The following is a 19,550-nucleotide window of genomic DNA, read 5'->3' as shown; positions in this document are numbered from 1 at the left end:
ATCTAGTGCACCAGGGTAGAGGTGGAGCCCAACACCCTAGAGCAGAGCCCAGTGAAGGTAATAAACCTAGGGAGCAATTGACTGAGTAGCCAAGGCTTCTGGAACAATTTGCCATAGATGGTAAGGGGATGGGGGAGGAGGTCAGACAATTGCTCAGGAGATTACAGGGGTCCCTTTCCTGGCTCTGGGTACAAAACTCTCCTCACATTGCCCATATACAGAACCAGGTTGCAGTCCTGGAGCACAGTCCCAGGGTGATATACACACCAGCACTTAAGAGACACAAGGGAGCAGGGGACCCTGATCATAGTTCCACGGGGTAAAAGAGCACTCAGAGTTACTCACAGACCAGAGCATAGACTGGGAGAGTATTAAACACACCTCCCCTTACATTATACCACCTTGGAAGAACTGAAAGCAGCTAGATCCCCAGTGCCAGCCCTGAAGGCAGCTACACAAAGAACCTGGACCCAACATTAACAGCTAAAAAAAAAAAAAGAATGGAAAATGAGCAAACAACAAAAAAAGAACCTCAACATAGAAAATTATGTTGGTTACAGAGTAGACTCAAATTCAGAAGAAGACAAAAGTCAATATTGCTGCATCCAAAGCCTCCAAGAAAAATATTAATTGCTATCAAGCCCCAAAAGAATGGAAGACCTCAAAAAGGGTTTTTTAAATCCAATAGTAGAGGTAGACAAAAAATAGGAAAAAGAAATGAGAGTGACTCAGGAAAATCATGAAAGAGTCAATGGCTTGGTAAAGGAGGCACAAATATATACTGAAGAAATTAATATCTTAAAAAACAGAACAGGCCAATTAGTAAAAGTAGCACAAAAATCCAAAGAAGAGAAGAACTCTTTTAAAAGAAGAATTAGCTAAATAGGAAAAGTATGCAAAAATGTACTTAAGAAAAAACTTCTTTACAGACAGAATTGGCCCTTCTAAAGAGGTACAAAAATTCACTGAGGAAAAGAACACTTTAAAAAACAGAATTGGTCAAATGGGAAAGGAGGTACAAAAGCTCACTCAAAAAATCATGCCTTAAAATTAGAATTGGGCAAGTTAAAGCTAATGACTCCATAAAACATTAAGAAACAATCAAAGTCAAAAGAATGAAAAAATAGAAAATGTGAAATATATCAAAGGAAAAACAACTGACATGGAAAATAAATACAGGAGACATAATTTAAGAATAATCAGATTACTTGAAAGCCATGATCAAAAAAAGCTTAAACATCATCTTTCAAGAAATCATCAAGGCAAACTTCCCTGATATTCTAGAGCCATAGGATAATACAGAAATTGAAAGAATCCACGGATCAAAAGAGACTCAAAAAAGATAATTCCCAGGAATATTATGGCCAAATTCCAGAACTTCTAGATCAAAGAGAAAATGTTGCAAGCAGCCAAAAAGAAACAATTCAAATATCAAGGAGCCACTGTCAAGATTATACAAGATTTAGTAGCTTTTACATCAAAGGTTCAGAGAGTCCAAAATATGATAGTCCAGAGAGCAAAGGAGCTAAGCCTTCCATTAAGAATCACTTACCCAGCAAAACAGCATAATCCAGGGGGCAGCTGGGTAGCTCAGTGGAGTGAGAGTCAGGCCTAGAGACAGGAGGTCCTAGGTTCAAACCTGGCCTCAGCCACTTCCCAGCTGTGTGACCCTGGGCAAGTCACTTGACCCCCATTGCCCACCCTTACCACTCTTCCACCTATGAGACAATATACCAAAGTACAAGGGTTTAAAAAAAAACAGCATAATCCTTCGGGGGAAAAAATGGGTATTCAATGAGAGAATTTTCAAACATTCCTAATAAAAAGACCAGAGCTGAATGGAAAATTTGACTCTCGAATATAAGAATCAAGAGAATCAAAAAAAGGTAAATAGCAAAGAGAAATCAGAAGATGTTCAGTAAGGTTAAATTGTGTACATCCCTATATGGGGAGATGATTCTTGTAATACCAAAGAACTGTGAGGGCAGTTAGAAGGAGATGGTGAGGGTGTGAGTTGTATATGGTGGGATGATATAAAAAATAAAACAAAACTAAGGCATGAGAAAGATGAATACATTGAGAGGAGGATGAAAGAAAAATAGAATGGGGTAAATTATTGCACATAAAAGAGGAATGAAAGAACTTTTACAGTGGAGGGGAAGATGGGGGAGGCAGGGAAGAGAGCACTTGAACCTTAGTCCCATAAGAATTGGCTCAATGTGGGAAGAACATACACAATTAATTGAGTATAGAAAGCTATATTACCCAACAGGAAAATAGGAGGTGAAGGAGATAAGAGAAGGGGATAAGGGAAACTAAACAAGGATAAATAGGATAAAGAAAGTAATACACAAAGTCATAATGGTTCAATGATTTTTCAAAAGCCTCTCTAATAAAGGCTTCATTCTCAAATACATAGAGAAAATGAATTGAATATATAAGAATACCAGTCATTCCCAATTGATAAATGATCAAAGAATATGAACAGCCAGTTCCCAAACAAAGTAATTAAAGCTCTTTATAGTCATGTAAAAATGCTCTAAATTACTGTTAATTAAAGAAATGCAAATTAAAACAACTCTGAGGTACCACCCTGTATCTATCAGATTGACTATTATGACAGACAAGGAAAATGACAAAATCTAGAGGGGGTATGGGAAAGCTGGGACATGAATGCATTGTTGAGGGAATTATGAACTGATTCAATCATTCAATATGTCCAAAGTACCATAAAACAGGACATGCCCTTTGACCCAACAATACCATTACTAGGTTTGTATTCCAAAGAGATAGAAAACAAAAACAAAAAGGGGAATGACCTATATGTATAAAAATAATTAAAACAGTTCTTTTTATTTTTTTTAAACCCTTACCTTCCATCTTGAAGTCAATACCGTGTATTGTCTCCAAGGCAGAAGAGGAGTAAGGGCCAGTCTATGGGGGTCAAGTGACTTGCCCAGGGTCACACAGCTAGGGAGTGCCTAAGGTCAGATTTGAACCCAGGACCTCCTGTCTCTAGGCCTGGCTTTCAATCCACTGAGCCACCCAGCTGCCCCCAAAGCAGTTCTTTTTAGTGAAAGCGAGGGGATACCTATCAATTGGGGAATGGATGAGTAAATTTCAGTATGACTGTAATAGAATACTATTGTGAAGTAAGAAATGGCAAGCAGGAGGAGCGCAGAAAAATCTGGAAAGATTTAAATGAACTGAAGCAGAGTGAAATAAGCAGAACCAGGAGAATTCTGTACAATAATGGGAATATTTTACAATGAACAACTGTAAATAACAGCTATTCTCAGCAATACAATGATCCAAAACTATTCCAAAGGATTCATGATAAAAAAAAAAATCCCATTTACTTCCAGAAAAAAAAAGAACTGAGTGAATCCAGACCAAAGGAAACTTTTTTCATTTTCTTAATTGTTTTTCTATTTGAGTTTCTTTCCACAAAAGGATTAATATAGAAAAACATTTTACATGATTGCACATGTAAAATCTATATGAGATTGGTTACCATCTCATGGTGGAATGAGGTTTGTGGGGAGGGAAGGAAGGAGAGAATTTGAGACACAATATTCTTTGAAAAATGTTGGAAAGATTTTTCATGTAATTGAGGGGTAAATAAAATAAAATAAATTCTTTTTTTAAATTTTTAAATATTTTTCCATGTTTACATGATTCATTTTCTTTCCCTCCCTTTTTCCTTCTCCCCTCCCAGAGCCAACAAGCAATTCCACTGAGTTGTACAAATGTTATCACTTGATACCTATTTCTATATTATTCATTTTTGCTGTAGAGTGATCTTTTAAAGCCTAAACCCCAAATCACATACCCATATATACATATGATAAGTGATGTCATATGTTCTTCTTTTATATTTCTACTCCCATAGTTCTTTCTCTCAATGAGGATAGCATTCTTTCCAATAAGTTCTTCAGGAGTGTCCTAGCTTGTTGCATTGCTCCTGGTATCAACTTCCATTACATTGTATTGTTCCACAATGTTTTACTTTCTGTATACAATGTTCTCCTGGTTCTGCTCATTTCACTGTGCATCAGTTCTTTGAGATTTTCCCAGTTCATCAATTATATATTAAATCAATCCTTATAGCACAATCATATTCCATCACCATCATATACCGGAACTTGTTCAGCCATTCTCCATTTGAAGAACAATTATTTTCCAATTTTTTTTGCCACCACAAAGAGTATAGCTATGAATATTTTTGTACAAGTATTTTTCCTTATTATCTCTTTGGGGTACAAACCTAGTAATGGTATTGCTTGATCAAAGGTATGCATTCTTTTAAAGCCCTTTGCTCATAATTCCAAATTGCCTTCCAGAATGGCTGGATTAATTCGCAACTCCCCCAGCAATGCATTAGTGTCCCAATTTTGCCACAACCCCTCCAACATTTATCATTTTCCTTTACTGTATTATTGGACAATCTTCTAGGTATGAGGTGGTACCTCAGCATTGTTTTGATTTGCATTTCTTTAATTATAAGAGATTTAGAACACTTTTTCATGTGCTTATTGATAGTTTTTATTTCTTTATCTGAAAACTGCCTATTCATGTCCCTTGACCATTTTTCAATTGGGGAATGGCTTGATTTTTTTGTACAATTGACTTAGCTCCTTATAAATTTGAAAAATTATACCTGTGTCAGAGATCTTTGTTATAAAAATGTTTTTCCAAATTTGTTGCTTCCCTTCTAATTTCAGTTGCATTGATTTTGTCTGTACAGAAACTTTTTAATGTATAATCAAAATTATTAATTTTACATTTTATAGTGTTCTCTGTCTCCTGCTTGGACTTAAATTCCTTCCTTTCCCATAGATCTGACAAATATACTCTTCTATGTTTACCCAATTTGTCTATGATTTCCCTCTTTATATTTAAGTAATTTACCCAATCTGATTTAATCTTGGTATAGAGTATAAGAGGTTGATCTAAACCTAATCTCTCCCATACTGTTTTACAATTTTCCCAGCAGTTTTTGTCAAATAGTGAGTTTTTGTCCCAAAAGCTGGGATCTTTGGATTTATCAAACACTATCTTGCTACTGTCATTTACTCTAAGTCTATTCCATTGATACACCCTTCTATCTCTAAACCAGTACCATATTGTTTTGATGATCACTACTTTATAGTACAGTTTGAGATCTGGTAACATCCTTCACATTTTTTTCATTAGTTCCCTTGATAATCTTGATCTTTTTTTCTTCCAGATGAACTTTGTAATAATTTTTAAAATAAATTCTTAAGAGTCCTATAGCAGAGTAATAAAAGCAAATACAACAGTAGGGGCTCATGAGCCCAAGTTTTGAGTGGCTAGGAGCCCACAGAGTACTTGAACCTGGAGTAGTTTTGTCTGGGGGACCCACTTAGTGAGTAGGGGATGGGATGCCTCCAGGTGCTACAAACATGAAAATAATTAATGAATGGTAAAATGCTATATTCAGAAGGTATTTTGAAAATTATTACTCACTTTCCAAAGGATAGTTCTGCTTATTGGAAATGTGAATATGCTGTTTTTCTAGAGTATTTTCATAGTTGTGAATCATTTTATGAGAGGTTTGTTTGTTTTTAGCTCTTCTGCATTATTGTTTTAGAGATGTGGAAAATCAAGTTCAGAAAACACCACAGCAAAGAAACATTTTGGGAAGTAATTAGCAAAGATTTGGGCAAATACATGTTTTGAAGGGGGGAAATACCTTTAGCCAAACAAGTTATTTAGCAAACTCTGTCTCCCTTCCCTCTCTAAAAAATGACTTCTATCCCTGTTGAGGACTAGTTTTCAGATATGTGTTTCATCTTGAAGTCTCAAGGCCCTGGAAAATTAAAAATACTAAGAGGTATTGCATCCTGTTTGCAGAATGGAGCGCAGGACATTCTTGGTGCCTTTGCTTCAATTCAATAAATGTTCATTTATTTCATTTTGATAAATACCTATTATGTGCCTGACAAACTGTTGTTGTTATTCATCCTCTTGACTTGTGGGTGAATTGCATTTAAGTGTGTCAGAGTTGCACAAAGTTGTTAGCCTCTTGCTCTTCCAGAATCACTGAAATCCAGTGGCAAGATAAATGCTTGTCAGTTGAAATTTCACAGAAACACAATGTTAGGCACTGGAGATCTACTATCTACTTAGAGCAATAAGTCACGTATAGAGACAGGTATAAATGAAGGTAGTGTGTGAAAGAGCCAAAGAGCTCTAAGAGAATTGGAGAAGGGAGAGGACACACTCAGCTAGGGTAGATGGGAAGATCAAGGGAGGGCTTCGTGGAACAGATGGCATCTGAACTGAGTTTTGTTTTTTTTAAACCCTTACTTTCTGTCTTAGAATCAGCACTGTGTAGTGGTTCCAAGGCAGAAGAGCGATAAGGGCTAGGCAATGGGGGTTAAGTGACTTGCCCAGGGTCACACAGCTAGGAAATGTCTGAGGCCAGATTTGAATGATCTCTTGTCTCTAGACCTGGCTCTCAATCCACTGTGCTACCCAGATGCCCCCCTGAACTGAGTTTTGAGAAAAGAAAAAAGATTTTGGCTTCTAGACCCAATACTCTACCCACTGCATCATAGTCAAATTGTTGAAATGTGTGTATATCTATTGACTCTGATGACGATATTATACACTATGTTATATCGTAGACCCTTGGGAGAATGTAAACCAAAGGCTTGGGTATAAAGGGATGGAGAAAAAACAAGAGCTACATTTTGTACCTTGATTAAAGGGACAGCCAGCTGGTGCCTGGATTCCTCTCTAGGATTTATTCCTGCATTTGAACTTACTTACATTGAACACTTCTCCCTATTTTTCAGAAGTCTACATTCTAGAGCAGGGGTCGGCAACGTATGGCTTTCGAGCCATATCTGGCTCTTTTGAGGGCCAGATATGGCTCTTTCTGCAGGAGCCATAAAGTCAATTTTTTTTCAGGTGCTGTTACAGGAGCGGCACTGTGAGCACTGTACGGCTCTCACGAAATTACATTTTAAAAAATGTGGCGTTTATGGCTCTCATGGCCAAAAAGGTTGCCGACCCCTGTTCTAGAGTGTGGACTGAATTCTGTAAAGAGATGAACATGATGTCCCATAAAAAAGAACAATGAAAAAAAAATTTCCCTGGGTCTGGAATCAGGAAGATCTGATTTCAAACCTGGCCTAAGACACCTACTCCAGGATATGACCCCAGGAAAGTCACTTAACCCTTATTTGCCTCAGTTCCTCATCTGTCAAATGGGGACACGTGGAGAAGGAAATGACTCCAGTATCTTTGCCAAGAAAATTTCGAGTTGGACACATCTGAACAACAGCACCTTGATTGAAAGAGTGGCACATTCCAACATTTCCCAGGACAACTTTTCATGAGGCTGATTGGAGCCAGCCAGCCACTGGTGAGAAATGAACAGATTATGAATGAGGGAAAGGCTTTCTGGAGAAGGTATTTTATAATACAGGAGCAATACTTTTCTCAACATCAGAGACAGGACATCCAAGTTATGCTCAGAAACTAGTGATCTCGAGGCACTAGTCACTTGTGAAGGACCAACAAATGACTCTGCCACACACGACTGAACATGACTCCTCTTCTGGGGAGGTGTGGGAAGACATTCCCCTTCACAACAGAGGAAACTTCATTTGTGTCCTAGAAAGTAATTGCTATAAATTCACCCACACCAGGATATTAAGGACTAAATGGAATTCTACCAGCAATATTTGCATTTTAAAAGAGGATCTGGGAGAAGGTAGTTACTAAAGCAAAAGGCTGAATTACTAATAATGGAATTTCAGGCATCATTGGGGAACAAACTTTGTTTGGGTTTTGTTTTTAGTTCTTTTGCATAATTCTGTTTTAGAGATGAAGCAAATAATTGCTGAAAACCCAAGGCAAAGAAATTGCATTATGTAAATTGTATTATACCATGCAGACAGGACTCTACTCATTGTTGGCTCTATTTCTGCTAAATAGTCTCATGTTGCTAGGCTCAGCACAAGGTCTCATGACCCATTATGTCCTAAAGTGGCCCTGCCACTTATATGTTATGCAAAACATTAGAATGTACATCTCCTGCAATTAACATTTTCCTTGGACAGAAAAAAATATATGCACAATAACTACAATAATGCAAACAGAACAACTGCAAAACAATTAAAAACAAATGTTGCAAAAAAAAATACTAGGAATAAGAATGCCTCTAAATAAGACACTTGCAGGGGTGAGGGGTTAGAGGAAGGGAAGTGGGAAACATCCTCCGTGGGTATAGAATATTGTGTAAATGGTCATTTTTTTCTGAATTGATTGATTTTGCTATTTTTTCCTCTTTTTTTTCCAATTGTATGAGAAAGCTCTCTTGGGTAGGATCCAGGAATAGATAGGGGGAAATTTAGATAAAGTCAAGATATACATAACAATTTATTAAAAAAAAATTTTTTTTCTTGGATTAGATTACAAATAGATCTATCTACCTCTATTGTGCTGTACCCTCAAGCAAAAACTCTCAATTTCCCAGCACAAATAAAAGGCACACTCAGAGTATTGAACTGTGACAGCTGTCAAAATACAAATAAGATCAATAACCAATCATCTTTGTGCTTTTTAAAAAAAAAAACCACCAAGTTCAGTACCTTTCCCTCACTGCTTTCCCTTTCCTTCTCAATCCTTCATGGAGAATTATGGCTGTGTTCCTATCTGGTTCAGAGGTGCCACCCAGAAGAGAAATATGAAGCATTATAGGATACCTGAGAACAATTATTGCTTTAGATTTATAGATTCCCTTTTCACATGTATCACAAAAGCCTTTTCTGCCATCAAAAAAAGCCTCTGTGAGCCCTCATCAAACGTGACAGGGTGTTTTTTACACAAACGTTGTACTTGGCAAATGTCACCCAAACAAATCTGCTTCTTGGTTTAAAACTTAAGGATGAAAACTGAAAATCCATCTGGGAAAAAAAATGGCATGTTCTTCTCTGACCAGTGCCAATCCATTAGCCTCTAGGGAGCACTGGGATGGTTTAATGTTTCCAGGGAAGCCTCCTCCCAAAGGCTCTGGAAGCATTCCTGGTTTTAGGTTACAGAGGGGGAGTCACCATGCCATTGTTCATGGAGCATGGCGGCTATCACCTTATGCCATCTTCTGTGCCTCCAGAGATCCTAACCTAGGGAACTCTCTTGGCTCTCTGCCCCTTGGGTCCCGCCATCCTGAGAGCTAAAAATGTTGTACCACAGGGCTCACTCTACCTCGGCTGCCCTAACCATGCTTCCGTTTACATTCTGTCTTGGCCATCTTGCCATCCAAGCAGCCGCCATGTTTGAATGAAAGGAAATCCACCGCCTAACTCTTATCCAGTTCTAGGACTGTAATAAAGTCAGTAAGTATTACCACTGAAAACGGTATTTCCATGAACTCTCCCTAAGATTCCATTCAATTTTGTTGTCGTCCAGTCTTTGGGTTGTGTACAACTCTTTGCATCCCCAAGGACCGCACTGTCTGCGGGGCTTTCTTGCCAAGGACACTGAAGTGGTTTGCCATTTCCTTCCCTCGTGGGTTAAGGCAAACAGAGGTTAAATGATTTGTTCAGGGTCACAGAGCTAGTAAGTTGTGCTGATTTGAACTCGGATCTTCCTGCTTCGAGGTCCGGTGCTTTATCCACCATTGGCTGCCTCCTTGCTTCCTTGATATTCCACCATATATGCTTTTTTTTCATTTATTCATTTTTCAGGGGTGACCTTCAACAGCCTCTGTAATCTAGCATTTCAGTAATTATTTCACTGTATCTAGGCAGTCCTAGCTCCGTTAACTTTGTCCAGATTATACTGTGGCTTTAAGGAGACATTTTGCAAATGCTTTTTTTTCCCCCTTCTGTTTTAAATTACTCTTTTGTAGCAAAATCCTGTCCATCCTTATTATTGCAAGTGCCCCCAGGAGGTAATGAATGCAAATGTGTATTCATTACTGGAGCACAGTCCAAAGTTTTTGTTCTTTTTACATAACCCATAGAGGGCACTTCAATAGATTTCATTCTAATCCTGTTTTGTGTGTAGATGGGGCTCCCCCCACCCCCACCCCACAGCAGCAGATCTCCCGCTGTTCGAAATGAAAAGTGCCCGCTACTGTTTGCAGCCTTTTGATACATTTTTTCTCTTGTGGAGAACATTTCAAAACCTTTGGAAAAAGGCAACGGTGGAACCAGCGCAAATTTAGGTTTTAATAAAGCGTTGGAGACAGTAGTTTCTATAATGGCTCTCGCAAACCTGGTTTAGCGTTTCTTAAGCGGTTTGAAAAGGCCAAGCAAACAGGTAATCAGAAGAGAAGGCTCAGTACTGTGGAAAGGGAAGGGGCTGTTATCTGGTGGAGACTTTTCAACCAGGTACATTTGTCTCTGGATATCTGAACACGTTCCTGTGCGCCCCTAGGATAGCCCGTCCTCCGTGGCGCCTCAGCTTGGGGCTGGCCCTTCACGAAGGCTTCTCACATCCCAGCCTCCCGCACGCGGGCCTTCCCTCCCCTGCCTCAAATGACTTTCTTTCAGTCTTCATAGCTGTTCATTTTGACCCCTACACCCCCCCCCCCTCCATAGAACAATGGCAGCTCTGTGAGAACGGGGGTTAGGGGGATCCCCTTTTGCAAACTGTGGGGAAGACAGATAGCGCGGTCTCCCCTCAGCGAAGTACACATGGCGGAAGAGATAAGAAGTGAAGGGTAACTGTGGCAACTGAAACTTAAGAACTGTATACAACCTTCTCTGATTGGTCAAACCCCAATCCTTGTTTTGATTGGTTAAAGTCCGCTTGGATAATTAGAGTAATTGCCTTTGTAAATTTCGCATTTTGAGGTAAGATGGTAACTCTCAAGTAATCAGCAATGATGACTGAGAGGAGGGACCCGACCCAACATGGCTGCCGTACATTTTCTTACACTGCTTTGCCCGAGGTCCAAGATGAAAGGGGGTCTGTGAGCCTCCTCACTATGCTCTTAATTTCTGGTGACGTAGAGTGAGTCCCTATTCCCAGGAGGATCAAATGAGTCCTTGACACACTGACACAGGTTCTAGTGGTTGCTCCTCTCCTAAACCCAGTATCTTGCATAGTCAGCATTTAATAGACATTGGATTAAAATTTTGTATTTTCGCTCAGGAGGGGAGATTTTGAGGTGAAAAGGTGTTTAGCCTCTGAGATCTTTCCCTTGACTGTATGAGGCAAAGAAAAAAAAATCAGTCCCTTGTTTCCTCAGAATAATTGGAGTCCTGACTGTCATTTTATTAGATGTGGGAGATTTTCTCAAGGGGGAGTATCTCACTCTCCCCCTCAACTCCCAGTGGCTCCCTTATTATTTCAATCAAAAACAAAACCTGTAGGCTTTTAAAGCCTTTCACAACAGGGCTTTCTACCCTTCCAGGCTTCTTATTCTTTATTCTCCTCCCAACTTTCACATTTTTTTAAGATCCAGCAGCCATTCACCTTTTTTTCAGAGTAAAATATAGTTGCACCCCCACACACACCAAAGCAGCTGGAGGTGGTTGAGTGGATAGACTGGCTCAAATCTCAAATGCTTAGCTTGTGGTAAGACATTATTTAATGTCTGCCTCAGTTCTCTCAGCTTTAAAATGGGGGTGATATAGGGTTGTTGAGAGGATCAAATGAGTTATTTGTAAAGCATCTAGCAAGGGATCTGCACATAGCAAATATAATAAATACTTGCTTATTAAGCTACATGATAAGCTTTTGTTTCTTCCTTCCTTTCCCAATTCTATTTCACATACTGGCTTCCATGAGTGGAATGTCATCCTCATCTTTTTCTTTTGACTTTTCCCAGCGTCAAGCCTCTACTCAAATCTCACCTTCTTCAAGGGGCTTTCCCAGTCCCCACACTTCTTCCCTTTTACACTATGTATCTTCAATATTTCTTTTGTTTGTTTTGTTTTTTGGCTTGTGAGCACCCTTAAGGTCAAGAATCTTATTTTTTTACCTTTCCTTGTATCTCCAGAGCTTAATTCTGATCCCTTGAACACAGTAGGCATTTCTTATATGCTTGACTGTTGAACCTGTTTCCAATACCTACGGAATAGCAAAGTGGGCCTAGATTAACTCTAATATTGCTAGTCCACACAATGCCTAGGTCTAGAAACCAAGAGCACTTATATTTGTAGCCATTCTTTCTAATCCCAAGGTTGCATAGCGTAACAAAATCATAGGAATAGAAGAAATGTTTCTTAATTGACTAAAATAGGCAATTTACTGTTAAAATTATATCTCAAAAACATTTCTGGAATTATATACGAGAAAGAAAAGATCCCACTGCAGTAAAGCCAGGAATCCCAGAACTAAAAGAATAGATTTTTACTAAATTACACTTGGGAGCTAGCGATTTTTTTTTAACCCAGATCTTTCTGCCTTAGTATGAATTCTAAGACAGAAGAGTAGTAAAGAGGCTAGACAGTTGGGGTTAAGTGAAAAGCCTAGGGTCACACAAGCAAGGAAGTGTCTAAAGCCATAATCCAACCCAGATCTCCCTGATTCCAGTGCTTCCAGGCTGCCCCTGAGAGCTCTAAATTCTTTTACAATGAGAAAATTATAAATGATGCATAATGCAGTGAGGAAAATGGACAAAAATAACACTGTATGCCTAAATTCATCAGGGTATTTGCAACATCCAGAAAAAATTGCTGTAGGTTGTCTTTCCCATTAGATTGTGAACTTCTTGAGAACTGTCTTACTTTTCTATTTGTATTCTTGGTGCTTAATAAATGCTTTACGCATTAATCTTTTAAAATATCTATGGAAAATTTGAAAAAAAAAACATGATCATTATATAAAAGCTGAAACCACCTGCTTTACCTGGATTAGAGATAAAACTGAAAATAAGAGAGCATTTATGTTCCAAGGGTAGCCAAATTCAGGTATTATAAATAAAGAGAGCTCTGTTGGAATACCACAATTAAGACCTACTGTTAATGGTCAATTCAGTGTTGTACAAAATTTGTTTTATCGCTACAGCTTTTTCTCTGAGAAATGAAAAATCCTATCCTGGCAGTGATTCTGAAAAGAGATTCAAGTGTTTTGAACTTTTAATGCATTTTAGAGAATTTGTTAACATGGCAAATTCTGGGTCGGTTTTAAGTTCTTCATGTCTCTGAAATGTCTTTACAAGGCCATATTCCTTTTACTTAAGAAATGCATTAAATCTTCTTTCTTTATCTAAGAAATTATACCATAATTTGTCTCATGAAAAAAAATCTCCTGAATTCTTTCAACAGCATATATAAAAATGCAATAGAAGGTTATTTTACTGGCAATTCCAAAGATGATCTGCATTTTTCTAGACACCTTCACAGACCTTTAGGCTAATGATAAATTATTCACATTTATATAGAATTTTCAAAAGTACCTTCTTTACAATGTTTCCGTGAGGTAGTGTAAGAGATGGCTTGGAGTGTAAATTGAGGAAACAAGCAAGCATACATCTTGGAATCTTGAAGATGGACCGAGTGGGAGGGGCCAATGGAAGAGGAGTTTGAGGGTAAGTTTCCAGCTGCCAGATTCTCTACACACTCTCTCTGGGGCTTGGGAGGTGTTGAAGGAGGCTAAGAGATCTGGGGAGAAAATCACTCTTCTGAACCTACAATTGGGGGGCATTTTGGAGATTACTATGGCTAAAATCGTTCTACAGACTTCATTACCAACGAAGAAGAAATTGAGACCTTTGTACTCCATATTGGCCATAGTGCCCGGACTCTGGGGGGAGCAGGCACATGGGGACCCTTCTTGCATCCAGCTTGTATCATTTCATTCCTGTGATTCCCCTGTATGTTAGTGATAAGGATTAGGAGATTGTGAGGAGAGAAAGACAGTTTCTGAGACCAAGCTTCAGAAGAGGTCTAGTACTGCTCTTTTGTAGAGGGGTTCTTAGTTGTTGGTGAAGCTTACCCTTATTCCCTTCCTCAAAATCCAGAATGACCCTTTCCCTTGTACCCTTTTAGCTTTGTAATAACTCCTTATGAGTTTTATTAGTTGTAGTTTGGAGCTGTTACCTTGAGGGGAGGACTAACACCAACTCCATCTTGAAGGAAAAAAAGCCATTTGAACTGAGGTCTGGGGTGGGGGGCTTGTCCCAATATTAGTGGCACTGAAGATTGGACCGAGACCACTGGTCTCAATTGAACCCCAACATCTTCCTTCAACCTCTCCACTATAGCCTTCTCATTTTGGGGAGCCCTCTTGAGAATTATACCCTCATAGATCTTCTCAGTGGGGGGTGAGGTATTAGCTACTTTGACCCAGTGATAACTGTCAATAAACACCTCATACATTGTCAATACCCACCTCCTACAGTAGGAAGTATAAGCATTATTATGCCCATTTTCCACATAAGGAAATAGGCCAAGGGAAGCTGAACTGAATAACTCATAACTAAGATGTTGGCAAATGTGGAGTCAGGAATTGAAACCAGATCTAGCTCTAGTGTGGTACTACTGATACCTTACCATACTTCAGAGGAAATCTTCTATACTGTAAGAGGGTCTATTGATGATGCAATAAAAAACTTATATGCAATAAATATATGAACTTATCTAACAAATTGAAAGGATCAGAGAGATTTTTTCAAGCTCTTTCTATAGGAAATGTGATAAGAATTTAATAAAATGCATCAGAGACTAAGGACAGGCTATTAGCGGGAATCCTGCAGGATAAAATGCCACATTAAAATCACTTAAAACAAAATAAAAAGGCAACCAACCCATGGAAAGTTGAGCATAAGAAATTTATTTTTTATTCAATTTGTAAAGGTCCCTTTTTAAACAAACAAACAAAAAAAGATGGTGTAGTTCGCTTAGGACACTAATTTACTCATTTAACATTTCTCCATCACACCATTATTCATTATGAAATCACCAAAGCAGAAAATGACAATACTTGCAGTGTCACTACTAGCTGCATCAATGCTGACTTGTATAAAACTATAAACAATACAAATTCAGTGTGAGACTCCTTCAAGAGTCTCTCAACTGCCTAGATATACATAGCAGAAGAAGTCTAAAGCAGAATATACCTCCAGAGAGTGGAGATAGGAAAGGGAAATCCAACATGTATCAAAAAACAATCAAATTGAAATACTCTGACCTAACAATTTCTACAAACAACAGTAATTTTCATTGCATATAAAGTAAACCGTGCTAACATCCCATCAGTGGACAATCTATGGTAAAGTGTTAAGCACATAAAGTAAAAAATGCAAGATAAAAATATTCTAACATAGGATTAACTCCAGGCTGTCTCTGTTTGCAACCAAACATTGAGCTAGGGCCCACTCTACTTCATTCATGTCAGAAACCCAAATATTTAATTTGGTAATTCTCTGACACCAAAGAATGGACTATATACGTCCAATTACAAAATTTAGCATCTGAAAGGTGAAAACTCATTTTCAAATGTCACTGAACTGAAGACAAAAGTCTTTTCCTCCATATAAACATTGAAATTGGTTTGAGCAATCTATTCTAAGGTTGAAATAGTTCTGACCTTACAAAAGGAGAGAATATGGTCTTCTTTTTACTATATAGGCTCAACTAGAAAAGTAAATGAATGCTTTTTTATGCCTCTGCACAGGTATAATAAACTTAGGAAGTAATCAAGACATTTATTTTTGGCCTCTTAATTTCTATCTCCACTGTATACAACTCGGGTTTTACAGGAAAAATATCAATTTTTGGTGCTAGTATTGGGCTTGGTGACCAGTAAATGTTAAAAAAAGGAACTTAATTCTGAAAGAGCATCCCACTGTAACAATACCTAGTCACTAAGTCCCACTCATGCAACAAACTAAGACTTCACTTTAATTAGGAAACCGTCAAATGGAAGCTTTACTTCTTCCAATAAATCAGTATTAAAAAGATAGTTGCGGCATTCCTCCAAATTAATGCTACATGGATATTTCCTTCAAAAGTCAGTCAACAGTATAAATCAATGTGTTTCAAATGAAGAAAATATACAATGTCTTTTAGGAACCATGATAAAGGTGCATTGTGCCCAAGATAGTATTATCGTACTTCTCTTCCACTTTAACAGAATTGGAATGCTCAACAACGCTATTAAGTTCTGGGATGCTCTCAGCTGTGTCCCCAAACCCATGGTAATGTCCATAGTGCAAATTATCTCCAATATCATCTAACCAGGAAGGTCTATTAGCTACACAGCTACTAGGGCTCCCGTTCAGGTGCAGAGAGCCACACATATCAGGAGAAATGTTCATAGTCTTTTCTGATTCTTCAGCACCATTAACAGAGGGAGTTTTCTGGCTAGTTGCAAAAGTCAGTCCTGGAATTAATCCACTGCTAATTCCATTAGGTGCTGTTAAGCATTCTCCATTCCCGTTTTCCATCCCATTGAGCTGTGTCGTGGAAGGGAAGTCCAAATGTCCATTGGTGGCATATCCACTTGTCAATGTATTCAAAACGGAGCTACTGCTATTCATATCTGCATTAAGAAATACACCTGTCACCAAAACTCAGAATCAATGGGGGGGAAAAAAACACAAAAAACTTCGCTATACTTAAATTAAAAAAAAATTTTTTTTTTCCAAAATCACCTGATCTTCTCTGTACAGTATGGACAAATTTTCAAGATACTTTGCATAGGTATGTTTAAAATATACTACAAAATAGCACAGATTTTGACTTATGATTTGAAAAAAAAATTAAATATTTAAAAGAGGTGGGGCCAAATAAAGAAATTTAAGTTACCCTTACTTTATAAAGTAGCCTTCAAACTAAAACCTTATTTTACAGTAGTTTTCAAAATAATTGTTTTGGGGACATTCTCTGCTATACTTGAAAAATCCCTTGTGAAGTAAATTCTATCACACTAAAATGTAAAAAAAAAACAAATTTAATTGAAAAAATAGTCCAATGAGTACATGTAGGTTTTCACTAGAAAGCCTTACCCTGGGTTCAAGCCCAGTTTTGGACAAGTAATAGATTTGTGATTAGCAGAATTCTAATCTCTTAGTGACCCAAGGCAACCTCAAGACTATAATCCTGGCGGGTCTGCATTGGTAGAGGAATTTAGTTACCTCATCTAAGAGTTCCCCAACACCAATGAAATCACAGGCCTTAACCCCTCCCCCCATCCAAGAAAAAAATACAAAATGGTTTTCACAATGGATTAAAATGAAGTGTAACACTTCACTGAAGATTGAGAAAAACAGTCCATAAAGTAACTGAAGCAAGCTAATTACAGAAGCTTTTTATAAGAATGTAAGACAATGCAAAGTGTTCTAAAGCAAATTCAGACTAATAATTTAGGAAAGAGAATACACAAATTTTATAGGAATTGTTTTCTTTAAGTAATACTCAAAAGTGACATAATCCATATGCAAAATGCCAGGGACAACAGCATTGGCAGAATGCATAGACCAGAATGTTTACAAAAAGAAAACATTGAAATATTAATGATATTCATGCAAAATGTCATTTTGAATGACTAGTTCTGAATTTTATTAAATTATAATTCAGTATACATCAGCCATGTTTAAAAAAAAAAAACAAATAGGGGAAAACGCTGATTTCTGAAGTTTCATTAAGACAAATTTATTCAGTAAAATATTGATGAAGGAAAAATATCTATTACAAGTCCTGGAATAGACCAATATATATTACAATTCTGTACTTTGTAACTTTAAAAAGTGTCTATGTAGACATGAACACAGAGAATAAAGTAGTTTAAAATTGCCTCTAACCTGAGGCTATTAAAGTAAGGTTTGCCACTTAAAGTGCTACTCTATTATAGTTAAACAGTCTTACAATGACCATTTCAAAAAGTTTATTTCTAGTTACTTTTTGCATATAGAAGCATTTGATGCATAACCTTGCATATTGGGGCCCTGTCAAAGTGCATATTTTAGTTTCTTCCATTCTAAGTGCTTTTCCTACATTGCACATTTATGCTACATATTCATTCCCCATCCCCTCATCTTCAACCCATGCCTCCCTCCTAATCTTTTTCAAAAAAAAAAAAAAAAAAAAAAAAAGGAGAAAACACTGCTTCAGCCAGTGATGGAGACAAAGCTTACAATGTTCTAATAGTCATCAATTTTTGATTGGTAACAAGTTTATAAACTTTTAAAAAGTAGAAATACATCAATCAAGAGCATAGTTTTCTCATAACTACCATAAAATCTGCTGCTATGGCCTATCTACAGAGGAAAATGGATAATTTCTCTGATCTTTCAAGTTGAACCTAGAGCACAGTTTCATGGACAACAGTGTAGTAGAAAGAATCTTGGATTTGCAGTTAGAAAATGTGAATTTCCAGTCCTAGTTTGTCATTTCCTGTTGTTTGACCAGGACAAATGATGAACCACCCTAATCCTTAGTTTCCTTATCTATAAGATAATATTTTTACTCTGTAACTCACAGGGCTGTTGCCAAGTATAATGTAAATATCAAGCTGAAGAGTAAATAATGGCCTAAGAACTATAATTATATGTAAAAAGTTATTAACAACAACAACAAAATTCCCAGGCCATTTGTCCTGGGGGTGGAAACTATGTAATTCTTATTTTTTAAAAACAAAGCCACAATTTTTCTTTAAAGATAAAATCTGGCTATGGGGCAGCAGTATCCACTTGAAAGATAAGAGAAAAAAAAGAAAAACTTTGACAAAATAAGTAGATGTGCCCAATTAATTATCCAAATCTCTTTAACGAGATGGAAATAGATGGAAATAGTAGACTGTGTAATCAGATTCCCAAAGGTAATTAAAATAGCTAGTCAATTGCTCAAAAAATTGGGTCTGTTGCTTCAAAACTAGCTAACTTTGATCTGATGTACTTTTTAAGAACATAGGAGCAGATGGGCAGCCTATTTTCATAACTTATGCAGAATTAAAAGTTGCTGGAAAGGAAGTAATATTTTTCTCAAGCAGCTAGGTTAAGCAAATTAGTTACAGGGATCAACAACCTAAAAGCCCAAGCCAAGTAATACAGCCTCGTAACACTATCAAGAAAGAAAAATAAAAATTACAAACCCACCAGAATCTTGCTTTTAACATACTAAATTGCAATGACAAGATCTCAGATCCTGCTCAAAGGGGTTTGGTTAGTACAGTCAATCCCAAACCTGCCACTTGACATTCTACCATTCTGTTCCATTTAATGCTGCCTAATAAAGACCTATACTTCCCTCCTTGCTGCCTTTACCTGCTCATTCCACAGTTTCCACCGATGTCCGAACAGACGAAGGCAACAGCACATACACAGCCCGGATTTTGCCTTATGGCGGATCTGCTTTAAGATGCAGCCTCCAGGAATGCATGGCATCTAAAAGCGGGGCCCACCTGTACCAGAGTGATCTTGTTATAGCAGGGTCTCACCTAGACAGGTGTACCTCGCTTTAAGCCAACCCAGTATATGAAAATCCAGATTTACACAGAGATAAGTTACGGGGCAATTATTTGCTTTAAAAAGGATTCACAGTAAGATTCCTTCAGATATTCAGCCCCTCCCAGCAATTTAAAATGTGAAAATTTGATTTATACACTTTTCAGGAATGCAT

General features: G+C 37.7%; 1 protein-coding gene across 1 annotated transcript in view; it reads right to left on the bottom strand.

Moving 5' to 3' along the window:
• Nucleotides 1-14,747: 14,747 nt before the first annotated feature.
• ANKRD10 (ankyrin repeat domain 10) overlaps nucleotides 14,748-19,550 on the bottom strand; it is a 45,321-nt gene continuing 40,518 nt past the window's right edge. The window contains exon 6 of the mRNA XM_044670525.1: nucleotides 14,748-16,473. Within this exon, the coding sequence (XP_044526460.1) occupies nucleotides 15,998-16,473 (476 nt within the window). The 3' untranslated portion in view covers nucleotides 14,748-15,997. The remainder of the gene's footprint in view (nucleotides 16,474-19,550) is intronic.

The sequence above is a fragment of the Gracilinanus agilis genome, chromosome 3, assembly GCF_016433145.1.
Source record: "Gracilinanus agilis isolate LMUSP501 chromosome 3, AgileGrace, whole genome shotgun sequence".
Lineage (NCBI taxonomy): Eukaryota > Metazoa > Chordata > Mammalia > Didelphimorphia > Didelphidae > Gracilinanus > Gracilinanus agilis.
The sequence above is the reverse complement of the archived record's forward strand: the minus strand, read 5'-3'. Positions and strand labels throughout refer to the sequence as shown.